The 12,940-nt window shown below is 47.3% G+C and overlaps 1 protein-coding gene across 3 annotated transcripts; it reads left to right on the forward strand.

The window, feature by feature from the left end:
• Positions 1 to 1,275: 1,275 nt before the first annotated feature.
• RHBDD2 (rhomboid domain containing 2) lies at positions 1,276 to 12,319 on the forward strand (the record flags this gene model as incomplete). 3 transcript variants are annotated; one of them, XM_079719191.1, is made up of 4 exons in its annotated part: positions 1,276 to 1,468; positions 3,548 to 3,955; positions 8,723 to 8,873; positions 11,340 to 12,319. In XM_079719191.1, the coding sequence occupies 4 exons, from the start codon at positions 1,291 to 1,293 to the stop codon at positions 11,695 to 11,697; spliced, it is 1,095 nt and encodes a 364-aa protein (XP_079575317.1). In that variant the 3' UTR covers positions 11,698 to 12,319. The 3 variants fall into 3 exon arrangements, with proteins under 3 accessions (XP_079575317.1, XP_079575318.1, XP_079575319.1); XM_079719192.1 differs by lacking the exon at positions 3,548 to 3,955 and having other exon boundaries at positions 1,291 to 1,468; XM_079719193.1 differs by lacking the exon at positions 3,548 to 3,955 and having other exon boundaries at positions 1,291 to 1,468; positions 8,759 to 8,873.
• Positions 12,320 to 12,940: the final 621 nt, after the last annotated feature.

The following is a 12,940-nucleotide window of genomic DNA, read 5'->3' on the forward strand; positions in this document are numbered from 1 at the left end:
TCACATAGTTAGAGCCAGTGGTCTGGACCACTGAAGCTTCCCCACGGAAGTCTCCCTGGTCCCTTTAATTGTCCCTCGTCAAGATATGATTTGAAATTTCCCCCTTTCCTCCCAGTCCTAGTCACTTTTTGTTGGACAAGCTCTAATTTTCTACATCCTTTTTCAGAATATATGTCTGAAAGTAGACCCAGAACTCCTGGAGTGGCCTGATGGGCACAGAGGAGATGGGACCACCACCCCCTTCCTCTTTCCAAGGCCCAGACTTTGGTTCCAGCAGCCCAAGTCCCCACTCGCTATTTTTAGCTGCTCCACCACACTTCTGATTCCTGTTTTGCTTCCTGTTGAGTAAAACCTTAATTTTCATGCCCCCTGCTGCATCGTGAGCAGCATTAGTTTAAATATACGTAGCATTCATTGAGATATGTCCCATTGCTGTATATTTATATCCAGAAAATTACATGGTTATATTTTAGTACTAAACGCAAAAGATGAAAATAATCTTAGGTTCTCTTCCTGAGGTTCATGGGCACACAGACATTGCCAGAACTACTGAGGGGGGCAGACTAGGGCTGGGAACGGATCTGAATGTCCAGCACAGACAGTGAAGCATTTGTTTATTTTTTAGTAGTCGAATTTACATACATGTAGCAGTAGGCAGGATATTAGAGGGAAGTAGTGAAAAGGGAAGAAAATCGGGGCCTAGCAAACAGGAATTCAGATCCTAGTCCTACTGCTTCCCACTTGTGACCTTGGGCAAGTCACCTTCCAAAGCATCTGTAATCAGGGAAACCATATTCCAGTTGGCTACTTTAAACAGCTGTTCTCTGGTGAAGGTGCTTTTCAGACTTTAAGTGCTGAAATAGACCTTGGTTATCACTGTTGTTATATTACATCCCTTCGGGGCCTTCAGTAGAATCCCTCCTTCCTCTCCCACCCGTTTCTCTAACCCAGTCGCCTTGCCAGGAGCCACTTCCAGGCCATACCAACGGGGGGAACCTGAGTTCTAACTGTCTTTGCCATTTAACTGCATTACCCAGGCACCAGTTTCTTCATTGGTATAATGGGGGTAAACACAGAAAAGAGGGGGCGCTGCCGCCAGAGGGCGCTGTCCTACGCGCGGGGGAGACTGGCCAGCGCGACCGGATTGGGCAACTCTGCATGGGGCGGGGCGTCGGGGAGGCGGGGCTTCCGGCCACCTCCTCCGCTGTTGCCATGGGAGACAGCCGCAAGGAGGCGGAAGGAGCCGAGAACCTGCCGGAGCCGCCTAGGGGAGCGGGATACTTGGCGGCCATGGCGGTCTCGGAGCCCGGGTACCGGAGCTGGTCCCTGTGGCCCGAGGTGCCATCCGCCACCTTCTTCACCGCACTGCTCTCGCTGCTGGTGTCTGGGCCTCGCCTGTTCCTGTTGCAGCCGCCCCTGGCGCCCTCGGGCCTCTCGCTGCGGTCCGAGGCCCTGCGCAACTGGCAAGGTGAGCAAGGCGGGGCCGGGCCCCGGGTGCCAGCCCTTTTCCTCCGACCTCGCCAGGCCCTGGGCTCTGGCCTTCCAGCATCCCCGCCACCCCGTCTCCGTCTGCATCATCATTCTGCCCACCTGGAAGACAGCCCCATATTCCACGTCTTTGTGCAGAGCCCCATCTTCGTCACCACTGTAATGCTTCCCTACCCAGATTTGTTCCCTTCCCTGTCGCCATCCGACTGGTCAAGGCCCCCGTATCCATTCGTAGCAAATAGGTTTCATTCACCTCTGCTCGATCTCCAAGGAGGATTTTTCTGTTCCCCTCCCTTGTCACATTCACACCTACGTCTGCTTTAGGGCCCAACCCCCCACTGAAAAAATTTTTTCTTTCGCCTTCGTCAAGACACTTGAGCTTTATCTGTGGCCACCCCTATAAGATCCTGGCTTCCTGGGGTTTCGAATTTCTTGTGCTTCTTCGTTTTTATCTTAATCCTCACTCCGATTCCCTGCTCATGGCGGGAGGGGGTATCTTGTACCTTTGGGAGAGGTGTTTGTTTTCTCGGGGAGGGTGAGAGATTTTGCAGACCAATTAAGTATAAACATCTGCTCATAAAAGATGTTCCTAGTCTCTGTTTCTTCCGCATTCTTTTCTGGGGAGGAAAATGGGAAATTTGTATGACTTGTTTTGCAAAGCACATTCACATGCATTAATCTCATTTAATCCTCACGGTGATCCCATGACGTAATGTAGGCTTTATTGTTGCCCATTATTCAGATGAAACTGAGGCTTAATGCGAAGACTCGCAGAGCTGTTGAGTTATATAATTGACACAGGAAGCCAGATTTTTCTTTTTATCGTGTGATGTGTTGGGACTGGAACCTTGGGGTTTATGATCCCCAAATTATATAGAATTGCTTCTAGAATCTTCACATTTATACTTGGGATTTCAGTGTCACAAGTACTCAGCAAGCAATGAAGTACTCTTCAGATAATGAAGCCTTACAGAGATGGCCTGACTGAGGTACATGGTTCATAGCCTGCCTCCCTGCTCAAATCTAAAACTGGTCCCTCCCAGCCCCACCTGAGATACAGCACATCTGTCTTCAGAGACAGATGCAAAATGCCAGCCTAAACTGAGCTCCCCTTTTTTTTTTTTCTTTACTTCACGGCTTCTCTGAGTGCGGGGCTCACGGGCAATGTGAGTATTAGACATGTAAGAGAACTTTGAGGGCCTTGAGTGTATGCCTGTTACTATACAAAGAGAGAACTGAAGCCGATAGGGCCTGTGACTTGACTGAGCTCAACTGGCCTGGATGTGACAGAGCCAAGATTCCACTCCAAGCCTTTAGGCTCCCAAGTCCAATGTTACTGCCACTTCACCAGTCCCCCTCCTTCAGTTTAGTATTTTGGCCCGTGGGGATGTAAAAGTACATAAGAGAGAGGACTGGTTCTAGAAAAGTAAAAGTGAGATTCTTTGCTGTCTTATTGCATATAAAGCATGGCTCTGCCTCGAAGACTGGATCAGCACTTTCAAGAAAGACTTCTGAGTTCTGTATCTACATTATTAGTGATAGTTTTCTAATCTTTACAGGTGCAAAATAATTCATGGTCCCTTTTTTCTTCCTCTGAACAGCCACTATGGAAGGAGAGGGCAGGATTACAGCCGAGGAGACGGGCACAAAGAGTGTTAAGTGACACCCACTCAATCCACCTGAAGCCGTTACAATTAATTAACCCTCAAACTGCCCGGTGAGATAGGTCAGTATTAAAACCTAAAAAAGGATTATAAAGCACATTACAAATTTAAAAACCATCCCATGCTAAAAAGTGTTATTTTTTTCCCCACGTGGAAGCCAGTCACAGATAAGACTTGCTCCAGGTCTGGGAAAGAGCAAAGATTAGACATCCACGCCTCTACTTTGAGTCCTGGATCCTTCGTTGTTGCCTCCCTCTGCTTATCCCACTGGCTCCGGGCTGATTTTCACTGGCAATGAGATCCAGCTACTCCCTGTTTCCTAGGTGGGTTGTAACCTGGCTTTCCCTTCTTGGGACAACCCACCATTGGGCCCTCTAACTCAGTTCCCTCTGCAGTTTACAGGCTGGTGACTTACATCTTTGTCTATGAGAACCCAGTCTCCCTGCTCTGCGGTGCCATCATCATTTGGCGCTTTGCTGGCAATTTTGAGAGAACCGTGGGCACCGTCCGCCACTGCTTCTTCACCGTGATCTTCGCCATCATCTGTGCCATCATCTTCCTGTCTTTTGAAGCTGTGTCATCGCTGTCAAAGCTGGGGGAGGTAGAGGATGCCAGAGGTTTCACCCCAGTGGCTTTTGCCATGCTGGGAGTCAATTCCGTCCGCTCTCGGATGAGGAGGGCCCTGGTGTTTGGCATGGTTGTGCCCTCAATGCTGGTGCCGTGGCTCCTGCTCTGTGCCTCCTGGCTCATTCCCCAGACCTCTTTCCTCAGTAACGTCTGTGGACTTGGAATTGGGCTAACGTGTATCCTTCCTAGAAGGTAACTAACTGTAGAACAATGACATGCCAAAGGGTGAACCAAGTTGTAGGGCCTGGGGGTGTCAAGTAGATAGTAGAGCTGTGAGCTCAGATGTAGGTTAATCTGTGTGCTAACTTCAGCTTTGAAAACCATGTGGCCTCGGGCAAGTCACTTCCCTTCTTTAGGCCAGAGTTTTCTCATCTGGAAAAGATCACCATAGCTCACTCCTCACACTGGCTCAGCACTGCCAGTTAGTAAAATATTCTGTATTGATTTTTTCCAAGGTGTAAACCTACATTTGACTAATTTTTTTTTTATTGGAGGAACCTGAACTACCCATGGGCTGGAGATGTTCCATGAAAGGAATAGGAAGCAGGTTTGTTTGTTTTTGTTTGGCTTAATCTTTTTCTCAGAAGAAAAAAAAAATTTTTTTTTATGGTAGGCTTTTACCATATGGGTAGTTAAAAACTTAGGATAAGCCTCATATTCCTTGTATAAATATTCTGGCAATTAAGGGCAAGTATTCTAAAATAGAAAGTGGTTTTTTTTTTTAAACATCAGAATGGTCGTGTTTGGAGTTGGACAAGGTGCATTCCTGACATATCTTACAATTTGTGATTCTATGAGCTATTAGTGTGGGTAGTGTATAAATTCACATTGATAACATTGTTCTTATGTATCTCATTTTTAAATTCTAGTTTAATTTCATTGGTTTTAAACTTTTTTTCCTAACATGAAAATTTAAAGCTATACACTCCCCATGTAAGCACTACTTTAGCTGTATCCCACAAATTTTGATATGTTGTGTTTTCATTATCACTCACTTAAAAGTATTTTCTAATTTTCCTTGGGATTTCTTTTTTGATCCAAGGGTTATTTATAAGGGAGTTGGTTAATTTCTAAATATTTGGTGATTTCCCAGATTTCTTTTTGTTATTGATTTCTTACTTTATTTCATGTGGTCAGAGAAAATTCTTTGTAAGATTACAGTCCTTTTAAATTATTTCTGGCCCAGCATTTGTTACATCTTGGTGAGTATTCTGTGTGTACTTGAAAGGAATGTGCATTCTGCAATTGATGGGTATAGTGTTCAGTATATGTCAGTTAGGTCAAGGTATTGTTCAAATCTTCTATATCCTTATAGTTATTCTATTTATTACTGGGAGAAGACTGTTGACATCTCCAGCTAATACTGTAGATCTCTCTTTTTTGCTCTCAGTTCTTATCAGTTTTTGGCTTCAAGTGTTTTGAAGTTCTGTTTATTGGATACATACACATTTGGGATTGTTATATCATCTTAATGAATTTACCCTTTACTGTTATGAAATTGACCCTTTAAATCTCTGGTAATATTCTTTGCCCTAAATTCTTCATTGTCTGATATTAATTTACTTATTCCAGCTTTCTCCTTTCTTAGAATTAGGATTTACAAGGTATATATTTTCCCATCCTTATATTTTTAACATGTTTATGTCTACATTTAAAGAATCTTTCTTGTAGATAGCATATAGGTGGTTCTCTGTCTGACAGTCTCTGCCTTTTAAAGGCTTGTTTAGCCTATTTGCATTTAGTGTAATTATTGATATAGTGGGATTAAGTCTACCAGCTTGCTTTTTGTGTTCTCTTTGTCTCAAATGTTCTTTGTTCCTTTTTACCTCTTTTCCTGCCTTCAATTGCATATTTTTTTTAGTATTTCATTTTATCTTCTTTGCTTATTAACCATGCCTCTTTGTTTTATTTTTTAGTGGTTGCTCTAGAGTTTAAATATGCATTTTTAGTTTATCACAGGCTACATTCAGATAATATACCACTTTGTATGTAAGAATCTTATTCCATTGTATTTCTGTTTTCCTTCTTTCCATCCTTTGTGTTATTGTTGTTATATGTTTTACTTCTACATATGTTATAAACCTCACAATACATTGCTACTTCTCTTGTTTTAAACAGTCAATTATATTTTTTAAAGAGCAACATTTACTCACACATTTATCATCTCTATTTTTCTTCATTCTTTTGTGTAGATACAAATTCCCATCCGGTATCATTTTCCTTTAGCCTAAAGAGCTTCCTTTAACATTACAGTAGGTATGCTGGTGAAAAATTCTCTCCATCTTTGGTTCTTTGAAGATGCCTTTAGTTCACTAAATATAGAATTCTAGCCTTCTCTGATCTCCTTTCACTTCTAAAGATGTCCTTGCATTACTTCTGGTTTGTATTGTTTCTGATAAGAAATCAGTAATCATTTTTATTGTTTCCCTGTATAATTCATTGTTTTTCTCTGGCTCATTTCACAATTTTTTCTTTGTCACTGGCTTTTAGCTATTATCTTGTGCCTTGAGGTGGTGTTTTTGTGTTTACCTTACTTGGAGTTTGTTGATCTTGGATGTATGAGTTTAGAATTTTCATCAAGTCTAAAAAAATTATCGTCATTATGTCTTGACGTGTTTTTTTTCTATCCTCTTTTCTCTTCTCCTTGTAGGTTACCAATTACATATACATAAGCTACATGGTATTGTTCAGTGGGTCACTAAGGCTGTTTGTGTTTGTTTTTTTAATTTTTGCCTTTTTTCCCCTCCACATTTCAGTTTGGATAATTTCTATCACACTGCCTTCAAGTTCAGCAATCTCATCTTCCACAGCGTCTACTCTGCTGTTAAACCTACCCAGTTAGTTTTTTATTTCTCGTGTTGTATATTTCAGTTCAAGAGGTTCTTCTTTATGGTTTTCATTTCGGTATTGCGATTCTTTATCTGTTTGTTATGTTTATGTTTTCCTTTAAACACATTCACTTACACATTTATAATAGCTGTTTTAAAATACTTGTCTCTTAATACCATCATCTTTGTCCTTTCTGGACCTGTTTCTTTTGACTGTTTTTCCTCTTGATTAGGGACCCTATTTTCTTGCTTTGTCCCTTGTCTTGTAATTTTTAATTTTTGATAAACATTGTGAATACTGTGTTATCAAGGGCTGAATATTGTTGTCTTCCTTTAAAGAGTATTTTTTTTCCTAATAGGTAGTTAATTTACTTGTTAAGGCATTGCCTTTTGGGGGTCTCTTCTGAATGTCCTGGGTGTTCAGTGAAGTCTCTTTACTCTGGTTAGAACTTGAGCATGTCCCTGTCCTGTGGGAGCTCCAGGAGTCGTTAATCTTACAGCTCTTTGATAGTTGTTGTTTCTTCAGTAGCTGTTCTTTGCCTGACTGGAGGAGTCTCAGCCTATGTACGTCTACATTAGTATTTAGCTAAAGACTTGGGGAACCTCTTCGGGCCCAAGGGACTTGTGGCCCCATCCAGAAGAAGAGGAGGAGCTTCTTCTCCTTCCTCTCCATTACTGACCTGTAAACCCCAGGCATTTTTTCCTCCCTGAACTCTTTGTCTCTCCAGCTCAGGAAAAAATACTGTACTGTGCCTGGATTCCCTGTGCTCGCTTTGGCAACACATATACTAAAGTTGGAATGATACTTGGATTTCCGTTCCTGTGCTGTGGTTTAGAAAGTGCCTCCAGGCAGAAAATCAGCTTGATCTTGAGGCTCACTTAATTTGTTTCCCTTTTCTTAGGTATCACAGTTTGGTAGTGTTTGTGGTCCAAAGTCTGAAAACAATTGTGTAAAATATTGTATCCTGGTTTATAGTTATATATGTGGGAGGACTAGTCTAGTGTTATTACTTCGTCAGAGTCAGAAGCAGAACAGATTCTTGAGATCATTCTGAAGTCATCAGCCATGACAACTTTTGACTTCCTTACAGCATTGGTTACCAGCTGGAATCAGTATTTGGAAGCATACTGTCATCCCTGAAAGAATTTAGAAATAGCAAGGGTGTATTTGTTTATCACAATGACTAGGTACTACTACCATTTGGTGGCTGGTGGCCAGGAATGCTAAATGTCCTATAATGAGTGGAACAGTCTAGCCCAGCAGAGAATTATCTTGCCAATAGTATTCTAGATAAGAACACTGCCTCAAGGAACAATGTTCTTTTCGTGCTTCTGTACAGTCTTCTCTCTGCCAGCACCCCTCTTCTAGCCATTGCTACTCAAAATTTAGGCTTCAACATCCACATCACATCCTTAGAGAAAAATTTCTCAGGTCTACCTAGGCTAGCTTAAGGTCCCCAGCATGGTCATCCATAGATAACCTTTTGCTCGTGGCCACTTATTCTACCCCAGTACTTGGTATATACTAGATGTTCAATGAATATTTGTTGAGAGGACGGATGGATGGTTGGATAAAGGCTGACTCTTTTTGGCTGTCTAGGCAGTGATGGGCTGACACAGGTCGGATGACCAGAGTACCATCACATCCCTGGAACCTCCCAGGGCTGCCACAGAGGCCCACAGGAAGCTCACTTCGTCACATTGAGACAAGGTTCCTTCTATTTGGGACAAAGTACAAGAAGATGTCAGTCCTCCCAGAGGGTATTAGGACAGCCTCCTGCTTCATCCCACTGGAAGGACAGAGATGTGTGCTGGCTTCTGACTGTGACTGAAGGGGCCAGAGGGGCTCAGGAGACAGGATGGATGTGTCTAGGGGAAGGTGAAATGTTAGCACCTGTCTGCCCTCTCCTGTTGCTCGGTCATGTTCCCTCTGAGGTACAGGGGATAGAAATTCAACTCTTGGTTTCCCCTGAGCTTGAAACTCCAGTCAGATATTATGGTGGAATAAGCACTTAATTCCCCTGTACAATCAATGTGGGCACCTGTATCCTGTGAGGAGTGTTCAGCCCTCCTCCCTTTAGCTGCCTCCAGTTTTCCTTAATATGCCAACCTCAGATGGCTTCACCTACTGCTACTCCATCGACCTCCCAGAGCGAGTTGCACTGAAGCTCGACCAGAAGTTCCCCTTCAGCCTGATGAGGAAGATTTCGATGTTCAAGTACATCTCCGGCTCTTCAGCTGAAAGAAGGGCAGCCCAAAGCCGGAAGTAAGTTATAGAACTCTGTGCTTTATTCCTAAAGCAATTCCTGGGCCTCTAGAGGGTGTGACTCGTTCACTGTCCTGGGGAATAGGGAAGAGGGTGTGGGCAGCCTGGGCCCAGAAAAGTCTGTGCACAAATTTCTCCCGAGCACCCTAGATTCTGCCCTGCTCCATCTGAAGTAGGGACTGAGCAGGAAGGGGCTCTCGTGCATAATCCCAAGTGACTTGTGGCCCCATCCAGTGGCATTAACAGCCCTCAGCGCCGACAAGCACTCTGTGCAGGTGGGATTGGGCTCCTGCGTGTGACGCTGGTAAGAAGCACAGTCCACGCAACTGACTGGGAGCCTTAGGAGGTGGCACGGCCCGAGCCTGAGAGGTAGGGTTTTCTTGGCCACCTGGCAGGAGAAGGCGAAGCTTACTGTTTTCCAGTCCAGGCACGTTAACTCTCAATGGAAAGTCCTGGGCAAGCCACCAGAGCTCACGTAGCCTGACTCCCTCCTTTCAGAGAGAGGGCCCGAAGGGGACAAGAGTCTGTCTCCTGGTAACACAGAATCAGAAGAGCCCAGTCTAGAGCCAGGGGCTCCTGCTTCCGGGTCCTACTGACTCCCTGTCGCTGTGGCACACACTGCCGGCCTCGGGTGGCCTTCACTGGTTTTTGCCGATGCTGAGAGTTCACAGTGGAGGAGGTTTCCTTTCTTTCAAGTCCCTCCCAAAGAACGGATTCAGTACAAAGTGAAGGTGCTTTGTCAGTGACCCCTTTCTGCTTCAGCTGTGCGGTACATCTTGCCCCCGCGCTGCCCTGGAGGCAGGACTTTGGCTGAATTGGAGTCTACTCCTTGTACTTTATTTTAGGAGGTGGACACTCCAGCCTTCAGCAGCTCAGAGCCCTCTGACCATTTCTATTTTATTTTTATTTTTTTCACCAGGCCGCACGGCTTGCAGGATGATCTTAGTTCCCTGACCAGGGATCGAACCCAGGTCCCCACAGTGAAAGCACTGAGTCCTAACCACTGGACCGCCAGGGAATTCCCCACTCTGACCATTTCTTAAAGGCAGGGACGGGTACTGGGAAAAGTAGAAATGCACACTCACCCATTTTGTTTCAGGCAAGTAATTCCTGGAGTCTAAATGGGTGGGAGGTGTTTAAATTTAGAATTAGGTGTATTGTAGCTTTTTGGCTAATTGCTGTTCTCACAGTATCTAGAGAGAACTTAAGGGTCCTCATTTGCAAATGCTCTCTCCCCCGCCCTGTCCCGTGAAGGAATCCCCTCTAAGACAGCTGACGATGTTCACCCCTGGCGGCTGGGGGCTGGCTCTCCAAGGCAGCCCCTGATGAGAAATGTCTTCCACGCTGAATCACAGTTACTTCTCTGTAACTGTGACACCGTGGTGCCGGGTGATCCTGCTTCACCGTGACGCGCAGATCTGACCAGGGGCCATGGTGACCCTCTCAGCTCCTTCTGTGTCCCTTGCATGGCGTGGTTTCGATCCCTCGTTATCCTGGCCTGCTGTAGGCACCCGGAACAGGACATGATGTTTCGGATGACCTGACAACGGGACACAGGTGCTATTACAACACGCATGTTTGTTTAGGCAGCGGACCTGACTGCCCGGACAGCCTTGCCTCCCTGGAGGCTCTTGTCAAGCTTCTTATCGGCCAAAACCTCTATATTTTTAGAATGCCAGAAGTGCTGTTAAGTGTCCTGTATCTGTACTTAAGCAGCTGATTTGTAAGCCTGGGTTTGGATTGAAATGTATACAGGTTAAGTCTAGTTACCTAACACAGGTATCAGTGGTGTTGACATTTGTTCTTCATATTTGGAACTCTGCATGAAGGTCACAGGCTAAAACCCTTAGAATGTGTCCCCCTTTGTGCCCCAGCCGCACGCATCTGTGGTGGGGTCTCCAACCTCAGCACAGACAGCTCCCCACATCTGTGACGTCGGTTCCTGCCTGCCGGGACTTTTGAGTTGTGAGTCTTTATCCCTGAAGACACAGGTAGAATATCTCCCAGCAGACGAGGCCTGGGCCCAAGCCCTGTGTTACCCGTTAGAGCCCTCCCCTCCTCCCTCCCACAGAGGTGGATCCATTCTCTCTGGGTCCAGCTGCTGAGCCGACCACAAACACTGACTGCTGTGATCTGGTCCCATCTCCATCCGGTCCATCCGGTTTGCAAGCTGCTCTTACACCTCAGGGTGTCTCAGGCATGGGCCCGATACCCCTTCTTCCTGCTGGCTTACTGCAGGACCGTGAGTGGGCCCTGCCCCCTCTGGGCATATGTTTTCTGTCCAGTTGAGATTGACCTTCCTCCCCACTTGGCACTTTTACAGCTGGTTATAGGAACCGTCCACAGCATGTTGTAATAGAAAGCAGTATAGTGACCCACGCTTCGCACCTGCGGATCGACCACTGGGGCTGCTGTGCGCCCCGGCATGAGTGGCTGAGTGACCATTTTCTCTCTGTTCCTTTCCAGGCTGAACCCTGTGCCTGGCTCCTACCCCACACAGAGCGGCCACCCTCACCTGGCCCCAAACCACCCTGTGGCCCAGATGCAGCACACCAGTGGCCAGAAACTGGCCCCCTGGCCGTCCTGGGTCCCTGGGCACACGGCCAGCCTGCCTCTGTACCAGCCCACGTCTGGCCTGTGCTACGTGCAGAACCATTTTGGCACAGTCCCCAGCTCCTCTGGTGTCTACCCGGCTTCTGCGGGTGCCTCCCTGGGGGTCCAGCCCCCCGCCCCCCTCAACTGCCCCGGCACAGTGCATTCCGGGGCCCTGGCCAGTTCAGCGACTACAGGCTCCAAGGAGTGCTCAAGGGTCCTGATCCCCTGAGAAAGAGTTTCCAGGGAAGCGATCTCCCATCTCGGCCTTCCGAGGAAGGTCCTCTCTGAGCTGAGACATTCTTGACAAAAAGTTACTTACTGAACACCTCTATGTGCCAGGCTCTGTGTTGAGTATTTTGATATGTGTCCCTATTTCAGTCTCATTCATCCTCATGACAACTTGGTGAAGCACAGCTTGTCGTCCCCAGTTTACAGATGCAGGAAGCGCAGCGCTCTGTGAGTACGTGGGGTCACGTGGCCTTGTAGTGGCACAGCCGGGGCGCTTGGCTCCAGGCCCAGGCCCCGCCCACCCACTGTACCGCCCCCCGCAGGACACCTGGGAGAAGAGGGCACTGGTGGTCAGTGGCTCGTTTCAGCTCTCTGTTTCCTTCCTGTTCTCGTACGTTGTGCTCGTGGTTATGCCGTGTTCGTGTGTCTGCGCGTGCCCTTTGGGAGCTCCCGGCTGGTGTGCTCGCCAGTCCCCAGGCCTGTGCAGTGTTCCTCCCTTGCGGTGACCCCCCCACCGCCCCACACCCAGACTTCTGCCCCGGAAGTGGTGAGACGGGCCAGCGTGAGCCGCGGCAGCATGCTTATGGATCCATAGTGTTGATTACCTTTATATAAAGAAACAGCCCCCAACCTGCCCTCGGTGTGTGGTGTCTTTGTGGTCTGGCCGAGGAATACAGAGGGCAGCAAAGAGGAGCCCATCCAGGTCAAGTCAGGCAGACGACTCCCCAGCGGGCATCTGACGTGAGGGCGTGAGTTGAGAAGGTCCCCAGAGAGCTGAAAGGACAAACGGGAAGGTTTGGCAACCCTGAGATTGGCAACAGCGGGGCGCCGCTGTGGTGTTCCCAGGGCTCCAGGCTGGGTCACCGCGAGGAGGGCTCCTGCGGGACCTTACACCAGGGGGTGACACAGGCACCTGCCGCCATGGCCTCTGAATCAAGAGGCGGGGGGGCAGAGCCCTGGCTTCTTTGTCGCCTGATCTACCCGCAGGGTCTCCTGTGGGCCATATTAACCAGGAAACCTTTGGCACGTGAGCCCAGGAAATGTAGTTTGCAGGGGTTGGGCCTCCCACACACCACGCAGGGCGGGGATGTGACTGAGCCTACGGGCGCCCGACCAGGCCGAGGGGAGCTCCTGGCTCCTGATCAGCCTGCAGCTGAGCTCTTTGAAGTGGGTTCACGTTGAGAAAACACGCCACAGGCAGGTGTCCTCACAGATAGCCACACACGCGGCCTTCGTTTACTCCT

The sequence above is a fragment of the Hyperoodon ampullatus genome, assembly GCF_949752795.1.
Source record: "Hyperoodon ampullatus genome assembly, chromosome: 14".
NCBI classification, from domain to species: Eukaryota; Metazoa; Chordata; class Mammalia; order Artiodactyla; family Ziphiidae; genus Hyperoodon; species Hyperoodon ampullatus.